At 36.2% G+C, this 27,778-nt stretch overlaps 1 protein-coding gene across 4 annotated transcripts in view; it reads left to right on the top strand.

Annotated features, from left to right (window-relative positions):
- Positions 1-27,778, top strand: part of Lrrc7 (leucine rich repeat containing 7) — a 465,452-nt gene that overhangs the window by 390,814 nt on the left and 46,860 nt on the right. For 2 of the 4 annotated variants that reach the window (XM_090334630.1, XM_090334629.1), the window contains exon 21: positions 1,280-3,029. In XM_090334630.1, coding sequence (XP_090190756.1) covers positions 1,280-3,029 — 1,750 coding nt within the window. Of the gene's footprint in view, positions 1-1,279; positions 3,030-6,823; positions 6,965-17,599; positions 17,720-27,778 lie in introns of all 4 variants that reach the window. The other 2 variants (XM_090334627.1, XM_090334628.1) reach the window with 2 other exon arrangements.

The following is a 27,778-nucleotide window of genomic DNA, read 5'->3' as shown; positions in this document are numbered from 1 at the left end:
ACATCATCAACATATCAACATCATTTTATCATCACCAGGAGCTAGAATGTCTGGAGAAGTATTTGTTCATCTTTTCAAAATACCAACTGTATGTCAATTCCATATGTCAATTTTATACCTAGATGTAAAAATCTAGATGTGCAGAGCATGACCCCACCCAAAATATGAACAAGGTGACATTTGTATTCTAATTCCTCCCTTTGGCAGTTGTAAAATACAACTATCTTATTCCCCAAGGAGCAAATAAAAAGTATCAGGTGATGTAAATACTGAATCAATTTACTCGTATTTTACTGAACATGTCATCCCTCTTGACAATGTTTTCTTTAATAATTCATGAAGAATCATCATCGATGATCATGATTATAAAAATCTTAACTCTTAAATGTATAAATTCATTATGTGAACTGAGGTTAATTGAGGTAATTTTGAAAGATAGTCTTTGAAATGTTCTTTTTTTTCCAATTCACAGAAGCCTAGAAAGCCTTTCCCTCACTAACCAAAGATACAAATACAGACCCAGATATTGATAGACAGGGATATACCATGGTTTTAGTGTGCAAATGATTTGGAATAAGATTTTAACGCAGCAAACGTCAGAAATATGGTGGAGAGGGTCACAAACTGGCCAGTGTTTATGATAAACCTGTCAATGACCTAAAGCCATAATATAATTTACATTCTAGGGAAACAAAATATTTGAGTCTGTTCCTTATAGTGGGACGCAGTTCCTTCAAAGCATGACCATATTGGAAGCCAATTCAGATTTTTCACAAATACTAAGCATTTTTTTGTTAGGTGCTCACAATAGTTTGGGAAAGGTACTTGAATCAGAATCCCCAGGGATGAGTACTCGGAACCCGGTGATTCTAATGACTGTTCAGTCAGGCTCCAAAGTAAATACTGAAGGGCTCTGGTGTCTTATTCACTCGTTCATCCACTCAGCAAATATGTATTGAATATCACCTATGTGCCAGGCACTCTTCCGAGCCTGAGGAGGAGAGGATTTCTGCTCCCATTAATCTGGCAAAGCGGTGAGATAATGGACGGTAGCTGCACTGGCTCCGTTCATTTCATAGTGTGCTTAGAAGAGGATTGTTAGTGCTAGGAAGAAACGAGTGTGGGCGTGGCGGACGTGGTATAAATCCCCATGGTAAGTGTGGGAAGGCGCAGCCCTGGGCTAGACGTGGGGCAGCAGGGTCCTGGGCTGTGTCTGCCGCCGACCCCCCTCCCCCGCCCCTCCTCCCGTTCACCTGTCCTCTTCCCCTTGTGTTGACAGGCTGGCACAGTCCTTCCCCCAGCCTCTGGATGCCAAGCCATTACTCAGCCAGCGGGAGGCCGTTCCTCCCCCGGGGAGCCTACCCCCGCGTCCCGACCGCCTGCCCCTGAGCGATGCTTTCGCTGACAACTGGACAACGGATGGCTCCCACTACGACAACACGGGCTTTGTGGCCGAGGAAGCCTCAGCGGCGGCGGCGGCAGAGAATGCCAACAACCCTCTGTTGGGATCCAAGGCGAGGAACAACGCGCCCTCTCACGGACGGCGGCCCCTGATCAGGCAGGACAGGATCGTGGGTGTCCCCCTGGAACTGGAGCAGTCCACGCACAGACACACGCCCGAAACAGAAGTGCCTCCTTCCAATCCCTGGCAGAATTGGACCCGAACCCCTAGCCCGTTTGAAGACAGGACCGCTTTCCCTTCCAAACTGGAGAGCACCCCCACCACCAGTCCCTTGCCCGAAAGGAAAGACCACCTGCAGCCCGAGCCCGCCGACCTGCCGGGGCCTTTCTCCCCTGCCGCGCCCTGGGACTACCACGACTCCAACCCCAGCAGGAGTCTCGGGAATGTCTTCTCTCAGATCCACTGCCGCCCCGACGCCTCGAAAGGCGTGGTGGCCATCAGCAAGAGCACGGAGCGGCTGTCCCCGCTCCTGAAGGACCTCAAGTCCGCCAAGTTCAAGAAGTCCCAGAGCATCGACGAGATCGACATCGGGACTTACAAGGTGTATAACATCCCCTTGGAGAACTACGCCGCCATCCCGGGGGCCGGCGATCACCTGGGCAGCCACGAGCGGCCGGACAGACTGCTGGGCCCCGAACACGGCCTGGCCAGCATGTCGCGCAGCCAGTCGGTGCCCATGCTGGACGATGAGATGCTCACGTACGGAAGCAGCAAAGGGCCGCCCCCGCCCAAGGCCTCCATGACCAAAAAGGTCTATCAGTTCGACCAAAGCTTCAACCCTCAAGGAGCCTTGGAGGTGAAGGCCGACAAGAGGATGGCTGCCCCCTTCCCGCACAACCCGGACTACGCACCCCTGCCGCCCGCCAAGAACCTCGCCAAGGACTTGGTGAGTCCCCGAGCCTACCGAGGCTACGCGGGCGCCGCTGTGGAGCCCATGTTCTCCTTCTCCCAGCCCTCGGTGAACGAGGACGCCCTGGTGGTCAATGCCCAGTTTGTCAACCAAGGAGGCCGGGCAGGCTTCTTGAGAAGAGCCGATTCCCTGGCCAGCTCCACGGAAATGGCCATGTTTCGAAGGGTCAGCGAGCAGACTCCCCCCGAGCTACCTGCTGCTGCTGCTGCTGCTGCCGGGGACAGGTATGGCCGGGCCGCCTATAGGGGAGGGCTGGACCGCCAGGGCAGCGTGGTGGCCGTGACCGAGCCCCAGTTCCTCAAGAGGAATGGCAGGTACGAAGACGAGCACCCAGCCTACCAAGATGTGAAAGCGCAGGCGGGAAGCTTTCCAGTAAAAAACCTGACCCAAAGGAGGCCATTGTCGGCCAGAAGCTACAGTACAGAGAGTTACGGGGCCTCCCAGACCAGGCCAGTTTCAGCTAGGCCCACCATGGCAGCTCTTTTGGAAAAAATACCGTCTGACTATAACTTGGGTAACTATGGTGACAAGCCAGCAGATAACAGTGATTTAAAGACGAGGCCTACCCCTGGGAAGGGAGAGGAGAGCTGTGGTAAAATGCCTGCAGACTGGAGACAACAGCTGCTTAGACATATAGAAGCTAGAAGGTTAGACAGGGTATGTTTGGCCTTTCTCTGTAAGAATATCCCCTTCCCCACTCATGCCCTTGCGTTTTCCTTTATTGGCATCTCTAAGCACGTGTCACCCAAGCATGAACGACGGGAATGGATAGAGTCAACATGTTTTGATCTTTCTATTGTGGGGGAGAAGGATGGGGTGGAGGTGGGGGTGGTGGGGGTGGTGTGGATTTGATCCTCATAGATGGTTTGTTTTTCCCCAAGAATGTCACTTAACACTTTATCTGAGAGCCTGTAACAGTGCGAGTGAATTATTTATCAAATCGAACCTAAATATTGTTAGTAAGAAAGAATTCACTCTAGTATATGAGCTGGTGCTTCAATGGCAGTCTAGTCCATTAAGGCAAGGCAAAATGCTTCCCCTAAAACATGAAACGGTTCTCTAGTGACCTAGAGTATGGTTTTATTGAATCTATACATTTTTTTAAAAAGTATTTTGCCCAATTCACTTATATTAAATCCAGGCCTAATTTGTTTATGAAAATGTGCACATAGTCATTTCTAGGGGACTACTAAAGTTATTACTTCTAATGAGCAATAATCTTCCCAGCAAGAAATAGAAAATAAAATAAGCAGAGATTAAATGCCCTCCTACACACTGTTTCATTTAATAAAAATTCCTGCCATTTAGAATATTGGTTTTAACAAAGAAGGAAATGTTTCTTTTCAAATCCTGCCACAGACCTCAAAAACAGCTAATGTTTTTACAAAGACTACAGATATAAAGATTAGAGTGTATATGGTAACTAAAAAAAGGAACATAATCTAAAATTAATCCTAACCTAGTTAAAAATTGATTCATTATAAAGTGTAGAATGAACAATGACTGGAGAGTTTAAAAAGAGCAAGTGTAAAGGGTAGAAATACATTTTTGTTGCCAGTTCAAATCTCTCTAAGAGAAATCTAGTGTTTCAATTTTTAGAACAACTATTAATTTCCCACGAACATTCAGGGTGCTTTGTGGCTTTGGCATAGAGGGCTTTTATGTGCTCTGCTTTCACGTTGGAATTTTTAAGATCTTTTCTGTGGGCATATGTGAAAATGGAAACTTTTGTTCTCAGGATTTACATGTGATATGTAAACTGAGGATCTGGCTGATCATGTGTTTCCGAAAATTTTACTCGATGAATTTTCTTATTTTCTTTGGTGTCCTGCTAAAAGTACAGGCCACTGCATGCAACATGAATACTTTTTTTAGTATTCAACTTTGTGTTTTCAGGTTTACTCTCTTTAAATAATTACACTATTTGTAGGTTGTGTCTACATGACAAGAAAAAAATATTGAGGGGAAAAGTGAACTAATAAATGTGGTTGTGGGTGTTAGTTTCTCAATGTGGAAATTGGTTCTGCCTTGCCAACTATTTCATCAGAATGTCTGTTTCAAATAGGTGTGCTCAATTCCATTGAGAGGGAGCTTCATCAAAGCCTCATGACTGGCTGTCAGAGAGATACACAGCCAGATACACCATAACTTACCTCCTGACACCCTCCATGTAGACAGATACATTGGAGGGCGAACGTGTTTGAGGCCAAATAATACAGTCCAGTTTGGGAAGTCTGGCCTCATGCAGACACAACCCTATGTTAACAGTAGGTAAGATGAACTAGTTGAGAAGGATTATAAGAAGCTTTCTGAAGCATATGTGTGATGCCTAGTAATTGAGGCAACAGAAGAGTAAGTGGAAGCAAAGCATGAAAAATGAACAGATATAGGTCTAAGCATCTGGCATCATCATTTGTTTATCTGCTATCCCAGATAAAATGGTTCATTTACCACCTCAGAGTCACCTTACTGAAAAGTCAAAGACTCCGCTAGATGGAGCATACATGACCTGTGGAAAAGGGACAGAGGATGGAGCAGGGATTCAAACCAACAAAAGTCTGGAGGCCCTGTCTGCCCAGACAATCAAAAGTGAATTCATGTGTGGCTTTTGTTGCTGTGATGACACCTCCCTTTTTGTTGTTCTCTAAATATCCACCGAGGGTGCTGATGCCAATTTTAATTTTTTAATTTGATTGCTATACAATAATTTCTTTTTAATCCCAAGCAAATAAGTTGCTCTAGCATATTACTCAAGCAATCAGATCCTACAAGCTCTTCCTTTTTGTCTTCACCAAGTAAAAGATTTCCCTTCTCTTTCAATTGAGTCACTGGGCAATTTAGGCTATGTCTTATTTAAAATTTCCCAGCTATTCAACAAGATGAATTTGTTCCAAAGCACAGACTTGTTGTATAGAATTGGTTCTGATGTAACTGTGCCATTTGAAATCCTGTCCGAAGTACAAGAGCTTGAGAGAGACCAGGTGTGTTCCTTTCCCACTGAAACTGAGTCATTACACCACTTGCAGATCAAATACTTATACTAGCAACTACAAGATGTTTGGGATCCATGTAAAAGACAGCTACCTGAGGTTTGGACATGAGATAAACTTGGAGATCCATGGAGAAGCAGCTCCAAATACTCACTGGATAAAACGTGTTGCTTTCTCCTTTATTTTGACCACAAACTTGCTGTGACAGAATTTTAAACGTGAACCCACATATCTGAGACAGCTACTCCAATGTAGGGGCTAAAAGTATAGGGTTTCCCTAAGAAACCATCCAAGATCATGATTAAGATGGTTAGTGTCCTTTTCACTGTGGGTGTGGTGACAATGACACATCTCTGTGGGAAGTAATCATGAATCCATAACAAGTATGATTAGTAGACAAGCACATCATCAAGAACATATTAATCTTTCCGCATAGCTCAGTGAGACTTCAATGGTAAAAGTCATCACTTTGCAATTGAATGCTCTCAAAATAGAGTAGTTGCCTGCTGTTAATACTCAGCAATATTCAGTCAAGACATTTTTTTACAAGAGAAATACTTAAAGAAGCTAATTTTATCATTGATTACATCGATTAGAAGTTAAAGGTTTGATGACAGGGCTTAAATTTTCAATAAAGTTGTACAGAAAAAATTACCTCCATTCACAGGTAACAATTTTAGATGTAAATGCTTAAGAATAGCCACAATGTAAATATTCTCTTGTGTAGATGCTTAGATGATACACAACATTAGCAATCCACAAAATGGAACTGATTTAATGCCTTTATGGCTTCAAATATACTTTTTTTAAATAGAAAATTCTTAAAGTCTGATCTACACACAATTTTTTGATTGATGTAACAATAGATAAGTAAGTTCAGTCAAGCCAATTTGGATCAACTTAAATGAGTTTTTTTAACCAACTCTTTTTCTGAGTTTCTGTAATTTATTTACAGACTCACCAAGAAAATGAGTGATTTTGCCTTTCACATTGCAGTGCATCCGCTTCAGGCAAAATTAGCTGGTAACATTTGTCTTTCGTATATGATGGTCTCACAATGTGAAAGAAACAGTGAGATTTGTAGCTGACACATTCTGATTAAAACCTCATTGTCTAAACTTTAAAACTTAATAGACTACTACAGCTGAACAATCCTTGACCAAAATCACTACTATCCTGAAATGTCAGGAAGAGATTTCATGCATCAGAGTTAGCACTAAGTGTAAAGCAGAATGTATCTTCTTTGCTTTCTGTGTTTTCTGTAGTTTTGGATGGTATTCATTATGTGCATAACTAACACTGTTTACTGTATGCTTTTGTCCGATCAATTGCATGTTCTTAAAAGAGAGTTACTGTTTGCCCGCTTAAAGTTAAATGTTATAGATTTAAACATGTTCATGTAATGATCAGTTTGTTTAGCATGTGTTCACATCCTGTCACATGATTATTTCCTCTACTCAGAATGCTGCTTACAAACACAACACAGTTAACCTTGGCATGCTGCCCTATGGAGGTATTTCAGCAATGCATGCAGGCAGAAGCATGACTTTAAACTTGCAGACTAAGTCTAAATTTGATCATCAAGAACTACCTCTTCAGAAAGTAAGTATGGACTGCCCTACATGTGTCAGCATACCAAAGCCAATTAATGTTGTTTGTTCACTTAATGTATTTAGGCTATACATTCAACCCTAATTATTATAGACTCTTATGAGTCCAAAATGTACCAGGGTAAATAATGTAGAGCCTGAATTCTTAGCTGCTAAATGTATATTTGTAGCCAGACCAACTATCAGGTTCCTGCTTTTTGAACTGAGCATTGCTTTTTGGATTGAGCAGATACATGGCTTTTTTTTCCTGTTGCTTTATGAGTCATATTTCTTTACTCTTTGGTTTTCTTTCTTTTGAGTTAACATGTTTATGTTTTACCCTTTTAGAGGTATCCTTGTCTTCTGTTGGTGATGTGAATTATTAGAATAGAGCTGAAATAGTAATAGATTTCAGCTGATTTCTCTAGAGAAAGTCTAAACTAGAATGGAAATTAAATGGTTGGTACTTTTAATTGCCTTTTCAGCAGTTATAGCAAATATAGTACAAGAAATACAAGATGAAAATAAACTTGTGGCTTAATCACCAATACCTACTTTTCTTAGGTTCATGGAAAAGTAGTAAGTTCACATATTTTTAATAAAAATGTAGGCATAGCAGCTTTCCACTATCCTGATGATGAGGAAAAGTCACTCCCCAGCTAATATCAAATTCCCAGTCCAATTTTTTAAATGTAGGCACAATTACAGGAAATAGATAAGAAGATGTTTCCGCCAGAAACCACTGGCTCATGGCTATAATCCTAGCTACTCAGGAGGCTGAGATCTGAAAATCACAGTTCAAAGCAAGCCCAAGCAGGAAAATGCCCATGAGACTCTTAGCTTCAATTAAACACCGAAACACCAGAAGTGGAGCTGTGGCTCAAAGTGACAAAGTACTAGCCTTGAACGGAAAAAGCTCAGGACAGCACAAAGCCTGGAAAAGCTCAGGGATAGTGCCAAGGCACTGAGTTCAAGCCTCACAACCAACCAACCAAATGAAATATATATTTACTTTTATCAGGAAAATATTAGAATGCTTAGTTTACATGCTTTCTCTTAGTTATATTTTCATACATCATTATGAATATATATTAATATTCTCTTAGTTATATTTTCATATAATACATCATTATGAATATATATTACTATAGTGATTAGCCTATAAAATTTATGTAAAAAAATCAAGTTGACAAAATGACCTCCAAACACATTTTCCCATAGTAAAAGAAATGAACCTACAGAACAAATTCTCATCCCAAAAAATGTTATAAGATTTAAAAATCATGTTTTAGTATAGTCTGTAATTACTGTTAGTCTCCCTTAACTCAGAAGATTTTGATACTGATTTTGACCCTGAATAGAGACACAAAATCAAAGAGATGTTTATAATTGCATCTCCTTTACCATTCAATATCACTTTTAAAGAAGGAAATAAAGCAAATCAAGAAACCTAACTAAACTAGAAACTTTATCATTTTACCTTTCCTCAGCCTCCTTTGACTTGACAGTGGAGGGATGAAAACTTTTTCTCCAGGAGAAAAATTATTTTGGGTTTCTGGTATTTCTAATGTCAGCAATATGATGATTCTTATTGTGGTCAATTTCACAGTATGAAATGCACATCATGGAAATCAGAATTGGGACAACATAGGTATAAAGGGCTCCTTTGAGCCAATACAAGTTAGCTCCAGAATGCCACCCCATGACCATTTTACTTGAGTCCTTACTTTAATACAACTTGTTTTTCATAGCCTCTCAGGTATCAGCTGCCCAAGGCTCTCATCCTCTTTTCTTTTTCTTTCTTTTTTTTTTTTACTTTTCCCCCCACCCCCACCCCTCATCTTTTTCTCCCCTTCCCTATCCTATTACAAAAAACATATGTACAGTATATCAGATAACAAGGTAAAATGCTGTAACAATATGAGATAACCAAGGGACAGCAAAAGAGATGAGAGATAACATAGAACATTAAGGACAACAATCACTCATTATATGGCTTTTGTTTCTATATCCTGGAGGTCCTTTCATTTAGCACCATCCTATATCTCATCCTCTATTCTAACAAAACAAATTTTCTTAAAATGTATCAGTGCTAAGGTATAGATAAAACAGCATATTATAAGGGTTGACACCTTTCCTAGAAGACTTGGAATTCAATAGAAATAAAACCAGTTTGATTTTCAAACTAGTTTCTAAATAACAAACTCAAAACTCAGTAAACAGATTAAAGAGATTTGGCTATAAAAGAAGCTATTGCCTGAATCATCTGAAATTATATTAAATGAAAATTTGGTTATTTTGCCTAGTCGTTGGCCCTATTTGTTCTTCAATCTGTATACTAACACAGATGGAGTCAGTACCTGAAAATGGCAATATATCTAAAATGATGCTTCATAATGTCTAAATTATTCTTCAGCAAAAAATTAGGCACATGTACATTGCTGTATTAATTTTCTGAGGTGATTTTGGATACCCTAGAGAATGAGTTCATTAGCTATAGATCTAGCTGTAAAGTGTTCTACAAGGGAAAGAATACAGAGTTGTATTGAGGGACTTTTCAATCCTCCTCCTCTTTGGAGCACACACAGATGACTTACAGGCATTCTTGCTGGAAGCTATTAAAATGTCAATCAAGTATGATTGAAAGTATCTGCCACAATATGCCCGTTCACAAAAATTTAATAAATTACCAGCAATATCTTATGTCCTGCATGTAGAGGAGGAAGAGGAAGAGATAGAGGAGTAGAAAAAGTAGAGAAAGGAAGAAGGTAATGAGAGAAGACAAGAACTCCCTTTGTCAGAAGACATAATGATTCAAAAAGCATCCACTTAAGGCTTTGGAAAACATGCAATACCCAGTCTGGCATGGAAGAAAGAAGAAAAATTTAGAAATATTCAACATACCTAGCAAAATGTATTTCTTGAAAGTGTTGGCCTCTGTTTTCTCCCTCAGATTCCAATCTAAGCCTCTGTCCTTTGAGCCTAAATATATTTCTAGGGATGTTTTTTGTTATTTTTCTTTGCTGGACTTGTGTTTGAACTGAGGGCCTGGGTACTCTCTCAGAGTCACTGGCACCTGCCTCTCCTGCAGAGTTTTGATTTGAAAATTTGCTTAGTTTTCCTTACATGCTACACAGTCGATCTCTCTTAGTGCATATGCTTGCTGGATAGTGTGAGTCACATCTGTAATCCTAGCTACTCAGGAAATTGAAACCTGAAGATTGAAAATCTGTGAGACTCTTATCTCCAATTAAATACCAAAAATGACCGGAAGTGGAACTGAGGCTCAAGTAGTACAGTGCTAACCTTGGGCAAATAGAAGCTCAGGGACTGCACCCGGGCCCTGAGTTAAAGCCCTGTACACACACACACACACACACACACACACACACACACACACACACACACACACACACACACAATGCATTCCCTTAAAATGACTGTTCATTGGCTTTCCTGGCCTTTGCAAACATCCCACATAATGGAGAACACAGGTGCTCTGAAACCTCAGAAGAGATAGGCTAAACATTAGTTTCCTTCAATTCAGAAATGAATAAAAATCTTATTATGATGCTTTTACTACTTAAAATAATAAAATGACTATCACAGGCATTTGAGATATTTGTCCAGTATCTAAATGCTTATTATCCATAAGAATTGTACTACACTCTAAGGTAACATCAATTTTTAACTATTTCAGTAAGCAAAATAGACCATTTTCTTGAAGAAATCCTGTAGTTGTCTCTAGTATACATAAATACCCCGAAGGATAATACTATCCATATAGAGCTAAATGTTGTGACAAATTACTCAGAGGTTTCCTAGTGAAGCAAGTGAAGCTTTCTAAGGAATCTAAATTAATGTGGTCACCTTTGAGAAATTAAGCATATAATATGAGCAGGTGACCCTTTCCACGGAGCATTTTAAGGGGTTAAAGTCGGATCCTAGCAAAAGCTCTCTGCTTGTCAATTCTTGCTTCCTGCAACTAGAAGGTGAGAGCTCTTTTCTTTTTCCACTACCACTGCCCTGAAACTGATTTCTGTTAACTAATTAAAGAATATAACTGTTTATGAATAAAGATAAAGTATTTATGAATAAAGGAAAGTCTGAGCACTTGATAAAGTACTTACATTGTGAATACTTAAGTGAATGAAAAGAGAAGACTCACACAGATATTTTTATTTTGAATATTTCTCATTTTTACATAGTTATGTATGAACTAGAGTGTTATATTCGTCACCTATAGAGGCTTACTTTTTTATCGGTCTTGGGACTTGAAATCTGAACTTGTCCCTTAGCTCTTCAGCTCAAGGCTACCGCCCTACCCATTGAGCCATATAGCTCAATTGGAGATAAGAGTCACAAAGGCTTTGTAGTGCCTAGGCTGGCTTTGAACTGCGGTCCTCAGATCTCAGCCTCCTGAGTAGCTAGGATTACAGGCATGAGCCACTGCACTCAGCAAGAATTTCTTTTATATAAGCTTTCTGCAAAACAAAAAAATGTAAGCTATAATTTTAAGCTTTTCTTTAATGCCAACAAATAGCAATCTTAGTTCAAGGATTTAACTTCCCTTAATATTTTCTTTGATTGATGCTTATATTAATTTTCCAGAAAGTCTAATAGTATGTATGATCTAGAGCACTGACATGTAAGTCAGCTACTAAGCTATAAAATTATTAATATTTTCTATTTGTTTTTATTTATTCATCCACTCATTGTCTATTCATCATGTGTTTACTGCCTTTCCAAAAAGCACTCAAGGCAATTTTCTATGATGTGATTAATGGTTCTATGTGCTTCTCTGGATGTGTTCTATTGTAACTGAGCAGAGCTATTGTCTTGAAACTTTATGTTATCAGAGAAAAGTACACTAGAGGAAAAAAGTCATTTCAACCTTTAATCTTTGTTACCAGATGATTATCAAAATAAATAAACATTTCCAATGAGAGGTAAAATAATCTAGGGATTATTAAGAATCTATTGCATTGTCAGTGTCAGGAGATATATTAGACATGTTTTTTGTTGTTGTTTTGTAACTCAAAAACAAAACCCATAAGACATGCTGTAGAAATAAATGAGGAAACCGAGAAAGTGTTACATAGAAGATCTCTCCTTTATTTTTACTATTTTGCTGTTATAGCCCCTGGACCTGGCATAGTGGTAAATAGAATTTAAGCCCTACCATGCCTGGTGCCCAAATCTATGTTCTCTTTTATATAATGGTGCTTTCTCGTATGTATCTAAAACTTGAAGTTATCATAGAACATTACCATAATGGTTGATAGCAGTTCCTCAATAGTCATTATTATCTTACATCATCTTTTTGTTAAAAAAAATCTAGAGAAGTAACTGCTATGAGATGGAAAAAACAATGACAAGTAGAATATCTTAATCTGATAACATAGAATCCTAGTTATTCCCTGTATACCATGGGTATAGTGTTTGTCTTAGCTGAGCTAAGTAAATACTAATCATTAACTTGTGCTTTGACAGATCCACTTGCATTTTCTCAGATTATGGATCCCCCTCAAAAAATAACTCAATCATCATCATCCCCAAGTAGGACTGGGGTAGAAATCTATAACTTTTCTTTAAACTCCTCATCTAAATGTGGCTGGTAACTAATGTAGTGTTTTCTCTTCTACAGTGGAGAAATTGGTAATCTTTTTGTTAAAAAATATTGCTATATGATTATGCCATAAAATCTATCACTTGCTGGCTTATAAAATCAGATGCTAATATATACTACATAGTATCAAGGAAAGGGAGGCTGAAGTCATAGAAATTTATGTATTATATAATTGTTTCATAGAATTTTGCCTGGAAGGACATAGTCTTACTGCCAGTTCTGTTGCTTAAAAGAAAATACACTTGATACTCATCTCACCTGCTATGAGAAACTTATATAGCAATGTTTATACCTAAACTTTTAAATTCATATTATTAAATATTCGTTAAATTCAAATTATTTCTTACTGAATCAGTTTCGCGTGCATTTATTAAGCTTGGAGCCAAGGGTTACTTAAAGCCATTTTTTCCCTTCTGAAAGCAAAGCAAGATCTATGTTGCACTTCAGGGCAACTCATGTCTATAATTCCTATTGACTTTGTTGTATTTATTATTGGCTAGCTATCTGTCAAGAATGATTCTCTTATCTTTCTAATTCTGAAAAAAAAGCCTTCAGCCTATAAATACACACAAATCCTCATAAACAGTGGCAAAATTGCCAAAATAATTTCCATGCTCTTATGAATGCTTCACCACCACAATCAAATGCGTATTTAAAAATTACTTGGGCATTCTAGCCCATGAAACCACAAGCATTTATACTTTAGCTCAGCACATACCTATTTTTTATTGTAATGTATAGAGGGGTCACAGTTACATTCACCACACAGAGTGTACATTACTTCTCACACATTGACACCCCCCTCTCATGTTTTTGTCCCCATTTCCGTCCCCCCACCCCCTCCCAATCATCTTTTCCCCCCTCCCCTTTCCTATTTCAAATAAACAAATAAATGTACATACAATATGCCAGATAACAAAGTCAGATACTGTTAACAATATGAGATTAACCAAAGGGACCTATTTTTTAAAATTTTTATTGTAATTAATAGAGGGGTTACAGTTATATTTGCTAGGGACCTATTTTTGTTATACCTGTTTTTTTGTTCAAAAGATGTGCTGAAAATATTATAACAATAATTTCAATGAAAGTGCGCTAGGGCAAATGATTTAATGGTTTATGTTGATGGTAGTGACAGGTTGTTTCATTCATTGATTTGCTTAACACAGGACCTTGTCGTAGAACATGTGCTGGCTTCACAAATGCTGAGATTACAGGCATGTACCACCACAGTCTGACAGAGAAAATTATTTTGATTACATTATTTTGATCAGATTTTTTTGATTTGTGGTAATGTTCTTTACTAATTGGGTGTCACTTAACCAAATTAGATCTTTGTGTTCATAAGGGAACTGTTCCAAGACCTCACCAAAATGCCAATTGCTATTACCACTGCCATGTAATCTCTTCAACATAGTGGCAATAATCATTTCACAGGCACTGTGCATGCTGTCACATAAGAACAATGCTGCTCACATTTGTGCATATATGTACCTATACAAACATACAAACATTTTTAGACCATACATATGTTTATATCTCAGCAAAATTAGAATGTATTTCTTCCAATAGATACATATGATTATTCATGGTAATCATGATCATAAAAATCAAAAATAATAAAATCAAAATCATAAATCTATATATGCTCACACTAGCTTTTGGGATTAGTACCTGGTCAGCAATCTTTCTACTCAGAAACAAAGAACTTTTTTATTTATTTATTTATTTATTTATTTATTTATTTATTTGCCAGTCCTGGGCTTGAGCTCAGGGCCTGAGCACTGTCCTTGGACTTTCTCAAGGCAAGAGCTCTACCACTTGAGCCTCAGCACCACTTCTGGCTTTTTTCTATGTATGTGGTACTGAGGAATCGAACCCGGGTCTTCATGCATGCTAGGCAAGCACTTTAACCACTAGGCCAAACTCCTGGCCCCTTTATTTTTTTTTTTATTGTCAGGGTAGTATATAGAGGGGTTACAGTTACATTCACCAGATAGTAGGTGCATTACCTTTCACACATTGATACCCCTTCTCATATCAGAAATAAGAACTTCTTATCTACTTTTTCAAAACATCATCCTGACCATTTCTCTGCTTTATTTAGAAATATTAAAGGCCAGCAGAATTTAGCAACTAAGTTGCTGGTGTATTGTGATGATTCATATGGTATTATCTGCTTCATTGGTTATAGATGATGCAAAAAAATAAGATTCATCTTACTCTATAAAATTTCTACTAATTCTATCAAGTATGGGGCATAAGAAATAATTGAATTAATTTCTGAATTTCAGCTTTTTTCTGCAGTAACATATTTCAACAGTGATGGCTTCATCTTTCTTATGTTTTCCAGTTGCTACTTTTAATGTTATTAATATTTTAGTATGCTATTTAGTAGCTAAACAACTGAAGTTAAAAACAATAGACTCCTTGGAGAAAGAATGTGAATGTATTTTGATTTGAGGTTCAATTTTTTGTTTTATTCTTATTTCTTTTGGTTTTGTTTTTAATATATGTCTTGAGGCTTGAACGCAGGGCCCTGGTGCTGTCCCTGAGCTTTCTGCTCAAGTCTAGCACTCTACCACTTGAGCCACAGCTCCACTTCCAGTTTTTTTTTGGGGGGGGGGGGAGGAAATGCAGTGTTTAATTGGAGGTCTGAGTCTTAAAGACTTTACTGCCCCAGCTGGCTTCAAATCTTGATCCTCAGAAGCCTCCTCAAGTGGCTAGGATTCCAGGCGTGAGCCATTGGCTCCCAGCCATAATTTCTTTTTTGGTCTTCAAAACCCAGCCACCATCCAGTATCAATAAGTTGCCTTCATGGTCTTTATATTGCTGCAGACTGGAGTTGTTTCCAGGGTAAGTCATTTAAGAAAAAAAAATCAGGAAACTCTTGAAATTAATGAAACAACTATCAGGATATTCCCTTAATTCTACTATGTAATCAGACCATCTCTTTAATGTGTCTGCATGGATATATTCCCTTTATCCATCATTATAGAGAAGAATTGCTATCCATTTTAATTCTAACTTTAAAGGGACAGATTGATTTTTAAATTCAGGAAGAGGCGAGGCTATTATGATATTAAAATTTTGATAGAAATTTAACTTCTTCCTTATACCAAAAAGAAATTTGCAGGCCTCAGGTGCTTTTTAACAATAACTAGGAATTGAGTAGGTAAGCAAGCATAGTAGAAGAATCGGAGAAATAGTATAGAGGAAGTAAGGAAATCTGTGTTGGATTCTAGCCAATTTTCAAAACTTTGAATTGCAAATACCTGGCCAGGTAAACACAATTATTATCATATTTCACAGGCAAAAAGAAGAAGCTAGAAAAATAGATGGGAAGTAAAACTTAAAAGTACTATCCAGCTTAAGTCATGTAACTAAGTTTTAGTTGCTTAAGTTTAGTATTTTGACTTACCATGTTTTAATATTTCAAGAGAAGCATGAGTCTATGTGAAATATTCACAGGGAAAAAGTAAAGACTAGAAACTTCATGCTTGTAGGCAGACAAACGTTGATTGTTTTCCTGTTCTTAAAATGTGCTAGCTATATTTTACCATCCATACACAAATAAAATCAGTCCTAACTAATTTTACAGCTTAAATTCAGGAGCTTTTTCTCCTTTTTCACACTTCTTGGGTTTGTGGGGGGTTGGTGAAATGAGTTAACTGGGCCAAAGGAAAATAGAGTTGTCTATTGTTTTTTATATCCCCATTAGATCCACAGAGGAACTGATAAAATGTTAGCATAAATCCTGTTTTAAAATACTTCCGAGTAATACTTCTTTTTTAAAAATGGCCAGAATATGTATTGGGTGATTATATAATTGCTTTCTTAAAGGAAAACAAACCAGGCCCATTTCTCTAATGAGATGAAGCCTGGCAAGCAGCTCATCTATGTATATCATAACGAGAATGGCCACCTTCTTCCTTTCTGGTGTTGAAAAAAAAAAGGCTTTACACGAAGTGCAATGGTACATACACATTCTAACCATGTCTTATCAGTAGGGTTCCTTCAGAAAAAGTGCAGAAAGTGATGTATTATAATAGCTCTGTCACATAAAAAGTCCCCAGGAAACCAAGTAATATTTACATTAAAAATAGCTTCATACACATTCCCTCTGTATATATACCATACTATTGTGTCTCTCTCTCCCCTATATGCTAAGGTTCTGTTGGTGTGGGAATCAATTCATAACTGTTAGAATCTCTAATAGTACAATCTAATGTTAAAAGCTACTATTAGAAGATAATTGCTACTAATATTAGAACCTAATGATGATATTTCTGTTGCTATTTGTTTAAAAAAATAATGAGCATGAATCAGGTTAAACATTTTACTTTAGTAAGAGTTTAAACTTTAGTGTATATTTGATCTGTATAAATAAAATGATAACCAAAGCAGTCATGATTTATTTACATTGCACTTCAAATAGAATAATTTCTTTTAGGCTGTGTTATCAAACCTTTCCCTGAACTCTGCTTGTTAATAATAGCACAGTACCATAAATCTTGCACTATGCTAGTATTAATTCTATCTTGGATTAGGAAAAATCTATATCTCCCCAAATCATTATAGGATTTATTTTTAGGTTATGGCTTGGAATATTATAAATTATAAACTATGGATTGTATAGCTTCAATTTACATTCTAAATGGTAAGATAATATGGAAGAGATAAATTAAGCAAACTTAAAATATTATTATTTTATCTATTGATGAGTTTTATTCTGATTATTTGTATTCAGGTACTGTAAATAATCTAAACTTGTATTTAAAATGCAGTATATAAATCTAGGATGTGTCTTCTAATTGCATTTATCACTACTTCCTAAGAGCTGTCAACTTAGGATCATTATTTAGTAAATAGTATACAATAATACTACCAGGATTAGAATATATGTTTTTCTACAATTAAAAGGAAGTAATTTTACCATAATTATTAGGGACTCTTTTCAGAAAACTATGGTAAGCGTCTATTACATCACTAAAGAATGCCATACCATTTTTGCAATAGACCCCGTCCCAGCAAAGCAACATTTTAGACAATGGACAAGAAGATCTGTCTCCTAGTGGCCAATGGAATCCTTATCCACTTGGGAGGCGGGATGTACCTCCGGACACCATTACTAAAAAGGTAATCAGTTTCACATCGATAGCACAACCCGTCAACCTGGCACCTTCGTTGTGATATGTGATCCATGCCTTGTGTCTTCACATCATTTCTACCTTTGTGAACAATTTAGGCTAAACCTCATCCTATGATATAAAAATTATTCAGTAATTGGGAATGTGGTCGAGTGGTAGAGTGTTTGCCTAGCATGCATGAAGCCCTGGTTTCCATTCCTTAGTACCACATACACAGAAAAGGCTGAAAGTGGCACGGTGGCTCAAGGGATAGAGTGCTAGCCTTAAGCAAAAGAAACTCAGGGACAGTGCCCAGGCCCAGAGTTCAAACCCAATGATTGGGAAAAAAAAATGTTCAGCCGGGTACAGTGCCTCACACCTGTAATCCTAACTGCTCAGGAGGCTGAGATCTGAGGATCACAGTTCAAAGCCAGTCTGGGCACTAAAGACCACTAGAAAACCAGAAATGGCATTGTGCCTCAAGTGGTAGGGCGGTAGCCTTGAGCTGAAGTGCAGGCCCAGAGTCCAAGCCCCATGACTGACAAAAAAAAAATCAACTGTTAAAGAATAGAAAGTGAATCCTGCTAGGTGCTCAGAGTTAGCAATGTATATTTTTAAACATCTTATCACCTCTCTGCAGACACTACCAGTCTCATAAGGGCCTTAAAATATTCTTTGAAGCGCAAGTACAGAAAGCTATGTGACACATCCTTCTGTCTCTCTTGCTTTCAATGATTTTCTTGAATCCATGGCATAAAATGATATTTGGTCACATAAAGATTTGGTTCACCACTTCTGAAGTTGTGACAATTCACTGAACAAAAATATTTAGTGAGCAACAATATGTACGTTACTGTGTGCTAGAGAATAAAACATTTAAAAAGTCTTTCTTTACCTTAAAGAGTTTTTTTTAATGTAAGGAAGCATATGAGGTTCCTTTTTATTGCATTACTGTACTTTATTAAAAAAGTGAATCAGAAAGTGTGGAAAAGATTTTTGCAATATATATGGGAGGCAATATCTTTTATTATTGCCCAAGTATTTTTAAAGCACATACAAATTACCATAGTAACTGTACATACAATTCTTACATTTTAAAAATGCCAGGGCTCAAAGAAGATAAAAAAGTAAATAAATATTAAAACAAATAGAAGCCTTCTGTCACTCAAAGAAAGGCAAAAGAGATGCCATTTTGCATTTACCAGACTGGTAAAAATGAACACAACTAAGAAATAAAAGTTGTTTGCAAGGATAGGAAATATTTTTATACTTCCAAATGAAATGCAAAACACAAACTACTCTGATAAGAAATTACATTGTGAAATGGAATACTCTACATGTCAGCAAATCTCCTCTAAACTAGAAAATTTTTCTTTAAACTTGAAAAAGTTGCACACACCATTGAAGGATATGTTCAGTGTTTATAGTATCAGAAAAACCAGACAAATGATTTTCTATCAACAGAAAATTGTTTAATTTCTGCTATTGCTGTAAAGAAATACTCATAGAAATTAAATGAGTGTTCCTGCTTATCAAGCTCAAAGCCTGATATGGCCAAATACATAAGTAAATAAGATAGTAAATTATGGCTACAACACTGTCTTGGAAAATATAGTTCAAATGGGAAAATATTTCAGGAACATGAATAATACAATTTTTTAAATCTCAGAAGCATACATAAGAAAAGTATTTTTATAAGGACCAAGAGATTTAGATTTATGCTCTAATGGGAAGACATGAAGTAAGATCAGAGAAGTAGCTAATACCATTAATGTTAACACAGTGACAAATGTTAGTGTCCTTATAATTCTAAAATCCAATTGTGATTTTTAGGTTCTATTTTTTAAACTCAGTTTTTTAAAATTAGAATGAATTTCATAGCTTATAGATATATTGCATCATTGCATATTGCATTCACTCTTTGTAACCTCAGTGATTTTTCCCTAGTGACTTCAATGCCGTGTGTGTGTGTGTGTGTGTGTGTGTATGTGTGTGTACACATGCATATGCGTGCAAATACATGCATATATGCCAGTCTTGGGGCCTGGACTCCAGGCCTTGGCATTGTCCCTAAGGTTTTTGTTTTGTTTAGCTTTGTTTTGTTTTGTTTTTGTATTCTACAACTTGCAGCACAGCTCCACTTCCAGCTTATTTGGGTAATTAATTGAAAATAAGAGTCTCTCAGACTCTTCTGCCTGGGCTGTCATCAAATTTACAATCCTCATATCTCAGCCTGCTGAGCCATGGACATCAGCTGATGTCAATGATTTTTGTTTTCTTCTGTTTTTTATGTCAATTATTTTTAAAGATATATTCCATTTCTAAAATAATTGGTAATAGTTGATATGCAGACACTATGCTTATTAATTTTCCTATGGGATAATATCTAGCACTAAGCATAATCAAGTCATTCCTGTGCTATATCCAGAAACTCAGCAATAGTGACTATGAGAGTACCTGAAAAGGGAACACATTTCATGAAGAAACTAAAGGAAGTTTAGGACAGTCCAACTTGTTGTTAAATAAGGTTGAAAATATAAGGAAAAGCCAGATTCATCTGGGCTTTATCATCTAGAAAATGGGAAGGGGAAATGGGAAGTGCTTTAAAGGAGAAAATGAAATGTCAAAATTTCAATGAAAGACCACTCTGACTAAAGGAGTCTTAACTAAAGGAGAAAGGATGTAGACATGAGCAACGGGAAGTTTCTCTATTTATCCATAAGAAGTCTTAATAGATAGAGCAAAAAACATCTTGCATTAGACTGGACACAGAGTAAAGATATAGGTAAAATAACTAAGATTGATAACCAGGTTGCTAAAATGGTCAAGTTAGTCATTCCATTCACTAAATACAAACTATAGAAAGAGTAACTGATGTAAAGGAGACAGGAGAGCTTTGATTTTAATGTATTGGTTCAAAGTTTCTTTAGAACCAAGTGGATATTTGGTTTTGTATCTGAAGTTCAGCAGTGAAGGCTTAGCTGAAGATTAGCATTTACCAATCATCAGAGTGTATGTTATAATTCAGCTTGAGTGAGGCCATCAAGGATGGTGCTAAGTCCTATGGAAACACTAACATTTAAAAGATGTACTTTGGTAAGAGAGGAAAAAGCCAAAAATTTGTCAGATGGAGATTTTTACCATAAGTTGTAAAAATTTCAAGGCAAACGGTCTTGCCTGAAAAAAAATTAATAAGATGATTTAGCGAACAAAATAATAAAGATGCAGGAAAAGACTCAGGTTTATTCTTCTGTTCTGTATTCACATGGACCTTGATGATTTTTAAGTTTCCACAGTTACCCAAAGCCTTATCCTAGAGCTGATTTCTCTCCTAATAAGATGATTTCCAATGATGACAGTTGGTGACACAAAATCCCTTTATCAAAGCCAGTCAGGCAGCAAGCTTCCAGGGGCTGTGTCCCCCAAATCAACAGGCCTCTTTATGTATCTTGTGGATCCCAACTAGCTAAGCACTTTCCATCCCAGCAAAGGGGATGATGTAGTTCTGAGTTTGGCTTTAATTAATTAGTTGAACTAAATGCGACTAATAGAATGGATAGGACTATCAATCTAATAACAACTAAAGAATAAAGAATATATTCCAAAGAGATAACGGTCAATAGCATCATATGCTGCCTTCCAATAATCAACAAGTTCAGTGTGTTTAGGAAAAGGCTCCTTTCAGGAACCTAAAGAAATCCAAGGAGTTTTTTATTTGAAAAACAGGGGAGTGGGGTGCATATGATATATTAGATAATATCAGAGGAAAGAGGACAAAATGAGATTACATATGTGTGAACATATGTAAAGGCTGGAGAAGAAGCCGTTAGTGAAGGGGAAATTGGAGATGCTGGACAGGAGAGGACAGAATCTGCTTCATATGAGAAAGGAAGGAGAATCTGTACATTTTGTAGGCTACTGAAGGAATATATCATATTCAGCTATGAAACTGTAAAAGATTGTCATTTTTATCTTCCAGTGAAAATTTCTTTTTAACCATTAAGTAGTTGTACATTAAGGAGTTGCCATTCAATAAAGCAGTTTGTGAATACAATGCATCTTGGTAAAGGTCACCCTTTTCAATATTCTTACCCATCTCTCTCCAGGAGCACCGCATCCTTCTCTTAATTTTGTAAGAGATGCATTGAATTTTTACTGCATTCTTCTCTCCTTCTTCTCTTTATTTCTCTACTCTCTTCCCTTGACTCCCACCCCATCCCTTTCAAGTATCCATTCCAAGAAAATAAACCTTAATTATTTATTACTCTAAATGGAACTAGCAGATTTTTACATTATCTATTCATGCATCCATTTTTATTTGAAGTTTACTTGAAAAGCCCATAACAATATTTTAAGTCATAGCATCAGCTCGAGTAAGGAAGAATTTTTTCTTGCATCACTGCTCACTTATTAGGATAAAATAATAAAAATATAAATATCTAAAATATATAATCTTAAAATTGTCATTGGAGATAACTTTTGTAAAACTTTGTCCCATCAGAAATTTTTTTTTCAAATGGTGACACACACAAAAAGTTTCTCTCTTAGAGAGTTGGCTATATGTGTAGACTTGAGAAGAAAAAAGCAAACCAAAGAAAATGTACCTTTAACTTTAATTCTGTGATTCAGCATAAGACTATTGAGATATCTTGTAGGTTGAGGAAAGAAAGCTCATTTACATAGAAATAGAGGAATGTACAGTGTATATAAGAAACAGACAGACATGAAATTAAATATTGGGAAAAGTAGAGGCTACCTAAATTAAAAGTGTATGTTACAGCTCTCAGAGTCAAGATATGGAAGAAGTAGATATGAAAATCAGGCAGAAAACATTATGTATTAGACTCAAGAGAAGTAGAAGTGTTTAGTATTTCCATCAGCATCAAGTCAAAAATACCGATGTTAGTTACAGTAAATTTGAATTTGAAAAATGATTCTGAAACCTGACTGATTGCCCTGCTACAGTTAACCTTTCCTTTTATGCAGAAGAAAATGAGTCAGGTAAATAGATTTTCTTGCTTAGGCTTTACAATTAGTAAAGATTCATTATTAGTCATGAAAAGCCCCAACATTAATGCCTTTACCTCATTAATCCCTAAGCAAATGAGAGAATCATCTGTGAGTATTTCCCAGCTCAATCTGGCTGCAGAATTTCTTCATTGTCTTTCTCAACGTTTTTTTCCTTTTCTGATAGTAGCAATGTTTTTATGATCCAAAGAAATTTTTTTCTGAAAAGATTTTAATTTCTAAAAATGCAAAAACAATCGAAATTCCTTACATTCTGAGATCTTTTGTGTTAATTCCATTCTTCATCCTCTTTCTCTCTCCCCACTTATGGCCATGTCTCTGAGGACTTCTTATGGAGCCATATTAAAGACTGCAGAGCTACTTATGGTAATAGCATATTGTACTGTGAGACAATTGATGGCAAATCAGCTTTAAGAATAGCAGCGAAACGTTTTTGCTGATGATGAGTCTGCCCCAAAACAAGAAATGAACCTAAATAGGACAGATTAATGAAGTCGTACAATTGCAGAGTTTATAGGGAAAAAAAGCCCAATAAGTTGTCCCTAATGAGACACTTCTTATAAAAATATATACAATTTGTATTCAGAGAAAGTACAACAGTGAGATGGGATTAAATATACCCATATAAAAATGAATATCTACCCCTAATGAGACTTCAGAAGAGATTCTAGGTCTATAGTAATGCAATCCTACTTGAATTTGCATTTTGATATCTAGAAATAACCTGGAACCAATTGTTTGTGTACCTAATAAGTAATTGCTACTTAATAACATCCTACTGGTTGATAAGAAACTTTTAATATTTCTAGTTGCATCAGTTGCCTGGGAAGCATTCATACCTACTCTTATACAAAATATCATTCCACTTTAAAAGGAGATAAGGACAGAAGTTAATAAATACATACTGCATGAATCACAGGAGATGTTTGTAGTTATGGTCAATTACTGATAATATTTGGCACCACCAATCACTAATAGGAATCTCATTGAGATTTCAAACAAGCACACTTGTATATCAGTGTCATATTAAGACACTGACTAAACTCATTCTGTGTATTAAATCTATGTATCTATCTCTACTAAACTTAGAGGAGCATGGTCTTTATGGCAATGATATTGATGTTCTGGAACAGGATTAAGCACACTGTGGCTGAGGTTGTACATGCCATTATGTGTAGAACAACCAAAATATTACAAAAATATCTATAATCTCAAATCAAGTGACACAGTTTTATGTTACCATAGGAGAGTATCATTATAAAATTCTTATTAATATAAATTGAACGTAATTATTTAAGCAAAACTTAACATTGTCATGGTGCTCTTTTCCAGAAACACCAATATAGCCAAGTATTTTGCTGCACTGTGGAAATAGGAATGAATATACCTATTAGACTCATGGTTTTCCATCACTACAAATTAACATGAAATGGAGATGGAAAGAGGCACAAGGGGAGAGACAGAGACAGAAAAAGAGACAGAGACAAATGGAGTGAAACTTGATGTTAAACAAGAATTATTTGCCAAGCAAAAGTACATAGCCTAGAAGGAGCCAAAATTATATAAAGATAAGATTCTTGATGAGGACCAAATTGTTCTCATCTAAACCAACTCTATACCTTTGTTAAGAATGCAAATCCAAAACTGCCAATCAACTAGGTATCAAGTCAGAGGAAGGAAATAAATTTGTCACCAATTAAAGCAATAGAAAGACTGGCAGATGAAAAATACTTAGTCTATCAATAAATGCCAGAGATAATCATTGAAGCAAATGACTATTCAGACAATTGAATTTGCTCTAGCATAAATATTATCTTTGAGGAAAACCTAAAAGTGAAAGTTCAAGATTAATCTAATGCAATAAAAACATGCATAGTTGACCATCATTTGGAAACTTAGATAACATAACACACAGAGGAATCAGGATTGTGACCACATAAGGAATGACAAAATCATAAGATTATGCCTGTGGCTGTTGACTCATGTCTGTAATCAAGAGGCTGAGATCTGAGCATCAAGGTTGGAAGTAGCCTAGGCTGAAAGTCTGTGAGACTCTCATCTCCAACTAATCCTCAAAACAGCTGGAATGGATATGTATTAAATATGATGTATAGCATAGAGGCCAGTCTTCAACTTAATTTACTGATTACTAAAAATAATTTATAGGTCACACTCTGTCTGAGCAAAATAGTTATGAAGAAGTCTGAGACTCAGGGATTGGACAATTTTCAGAAGTTTGTATTGAGGATTCATTCACAAAGCCATGAGTGGAAAACATAGCTACATGAATGAAACTTGATTGGCTTATTTTTGGAAACAGTTTGCAAAATGACTTGTCAATTATTGATTGCAACACATGTAAAACCTATTCTTTCTGGTAATTTTTATTATTATGATCAAAGAATAATCACTTTTATTCAGGCAATTATAACTTTTTATTCTCATTACATCACAGAGTATTTGCTTTGTATTGAACACTACACCAACTTCTTATAATAGTTTCTGTAAGCCTCACAGGATTCTATAATGCCTTTATTATCTACAGATTTTACATCATAAGCAGAGAGCTTTATACCTTTGTTAAGATTCATAGCTAAAAGAAAAATGAATACCAGGCCATCTATTTCCAGTACTAATTTACCTACATTCCTGTGTTAATGTTTTCAATTGATGTCTGGAATTTCTGTTGCTAATTTTGTTATACCAAGAATGTTATAGAAATTAAACCATGCAATATATAAGCTTTTAATCTTGATTTTTAAACTCAGCTTTCTATGGAGATTAATAATCTCTTCTTTTTATTATTGAATAATATTCCATGGTATGGATGATCTACAGTTTAGTCATACCTCCTTTGAAGGGAACTGAATGTTTTTAGATTTGGCTTTTTAAACAAAGCTGCTAGACATTCATGGACATATTTTCTGTGAAAGATAAAAGTCTTCACAAGTCCCTGTGATAGTTTCCCAGGAATGTGCTACTCATGTGCTTATATTTGTTTATTTTAAAACAAAAAAGCACTGAACACTTTTCCAGAACATCTCTAGTATTTTACATTTCCAGTAGCAATAAATGAGTGGTTCCATTTCTGGCTGTGTGGCTTCAGCTCTTAGTGTGATCTCAATGTTCTGTCTCATTCTGATGGATGTAAAGTGATATCTCATTGCATTCTTTTTAATTTCAATAATGACAAATGATGTTCAACGTCTTTCAATGCATTAATTTGTTACTATCTGTATGTCCTCTTTGGTGAAATGTCTATATTTTTTTGCTCATACTCTAAGTGGATTTTTTAGCCTTAACTTTTTACTTTTATGTTTGAGATTTCTTTGTATACTTTAAGCATTATCTTTGTCGTACACATAGTTTGCAAATATTTGTAGTAACTCGGTGGAATCTTTTTAGTTTTTCAGTGTTTAAGTTGGAGTTTAAGTGCAGTTGATTTCTATAAATGATGTGAGATGTAGATTAGGTTCATTTATTTTGTCTATGCGTTTTCAACAGAACCAGCATCATTTCTTGTAAAGATGTTTTCCTACTTTCACCTTGATCTAAAATTATTTGGATAGATTTTAGGGCCTACGTATGTAATCTTTGTCCTATTCCATTTATCTGTGTGACTTCCGCCTGTACCTACTACTTAGTGTTGACAACTATGACTATACTAAGCTTCAAATCAGATGCACTGATTCTGCCTCCTTTATGTTTTTATCAAATTCATTTCAGCATGCTAGTTTTATGCATTTCAAAATTTAAAATATACAAAATATGTTATATGATTGTACATAATATGGAAGAAATGTAGAACAGATGTACACTGTACATACACGTTAGAGAGAACATTGGATCGATTGGAAATTTGTTAATCCATTATATTCACTTGGATAGAAACGTTACTTTTTTAATGAATTGAAAATATGGTATGTCCCATCACCTCAGATATTCTTGGATGACTTTGTCAGCATATATGTATGTAGGTATGTATATATATGTATATCTATAGTAAGATCTCTACCTGATTTGTGCTTGAATTCTTTCATTCTTGAGTGATTGAACAGGGTACTGGATAAAACACCAGCATGGCTGCCTTAGTGCCCTAGGACAGTCTCAAATTCTCTTCTTGATTCTTTTGAACTCCCTATGGGAATAGTCATCTACGAATAAGGACAACTTACTTGTGTTGCAATTTTCAGACCTCTTTGTCTTTTCTTTCATTAACTGCAATTTGGAGTATTACATTGAATAACATTTAGAGTACTACAATTAAATTTTGTTCCTGATATTTTGTGATCAGGCATTAACTTTTCACCATTACATTAAGGTTTGTTTTTTTAATAGATTAATTTTATGAAGTAGAGGACATGACTGTACTTCTGACTATAAGCATTTTTATCATAATTAGATTTTTAATTTTTCCAACTTATTTTGCTCTTAACTTTCCTTCTGTTGTTCATTAACATGGTATATTTTATTGATTTTTAAATGTGAACATGTATCATTGAATGAATATGAATATATATCATTGAAATAGGTCACACATGATCATAGCATATAAATAATTCATTTTATATGTTATCAAATTAAGTTGTCAATACTTTATTGAGAATGTTTGGAGCCTATATTATAAAGAACACTGATCTATAATAGTTTTCTTTCTTTCTTCTACTTCTGGTTTTGTTTATTTCTTTTTGTCTGAGAGTCAGTCAGGAAAATCACTAGTTTTAAAAACAAACTACAGTAAGTTACTTTCTCTGTTTTTCAAAAGAGATTGTGTAAAATTGGTCAGTAATTCTTATTTACAAGTCCAATAGTATTCTCCAGTGAAACTCCTTGCCCTAGGTATATTTTTTTCTTGAAATTTTTTTAATATTTCTATTGTAATTAATAAAAGGGTTACATGATATTTGCCAGATAGAAGGTGCATTAATTCACATACATTGATACCCTTTCACATGTCTTGGTCCCCATTGCTCTTCTCCCCACCCCCCCCATCTTGGTTTTCCCCCCTTCCTTATCTAATTTCAAATAACCAAATACAGAT

This window comes from Megascapheus bottae, chromosome 6 (assembly GCF_031878675.1).
Source record: "Megascapheus bottae isolate mThoBot1 chromosome 6, mThoBot2.hap1, whole genome shotgun sequence".
Lineage (NCBI taxonomy): Eukaryota > Metazoa > Chordata > Mammalia > Rodentia > Geomyidae > Megascapheus > Megascapheus bottae.
Note: the sequence above shows the minus strand (reverse complement) of the source record. Positions and strands in the feature narration are given on the sequence as shown.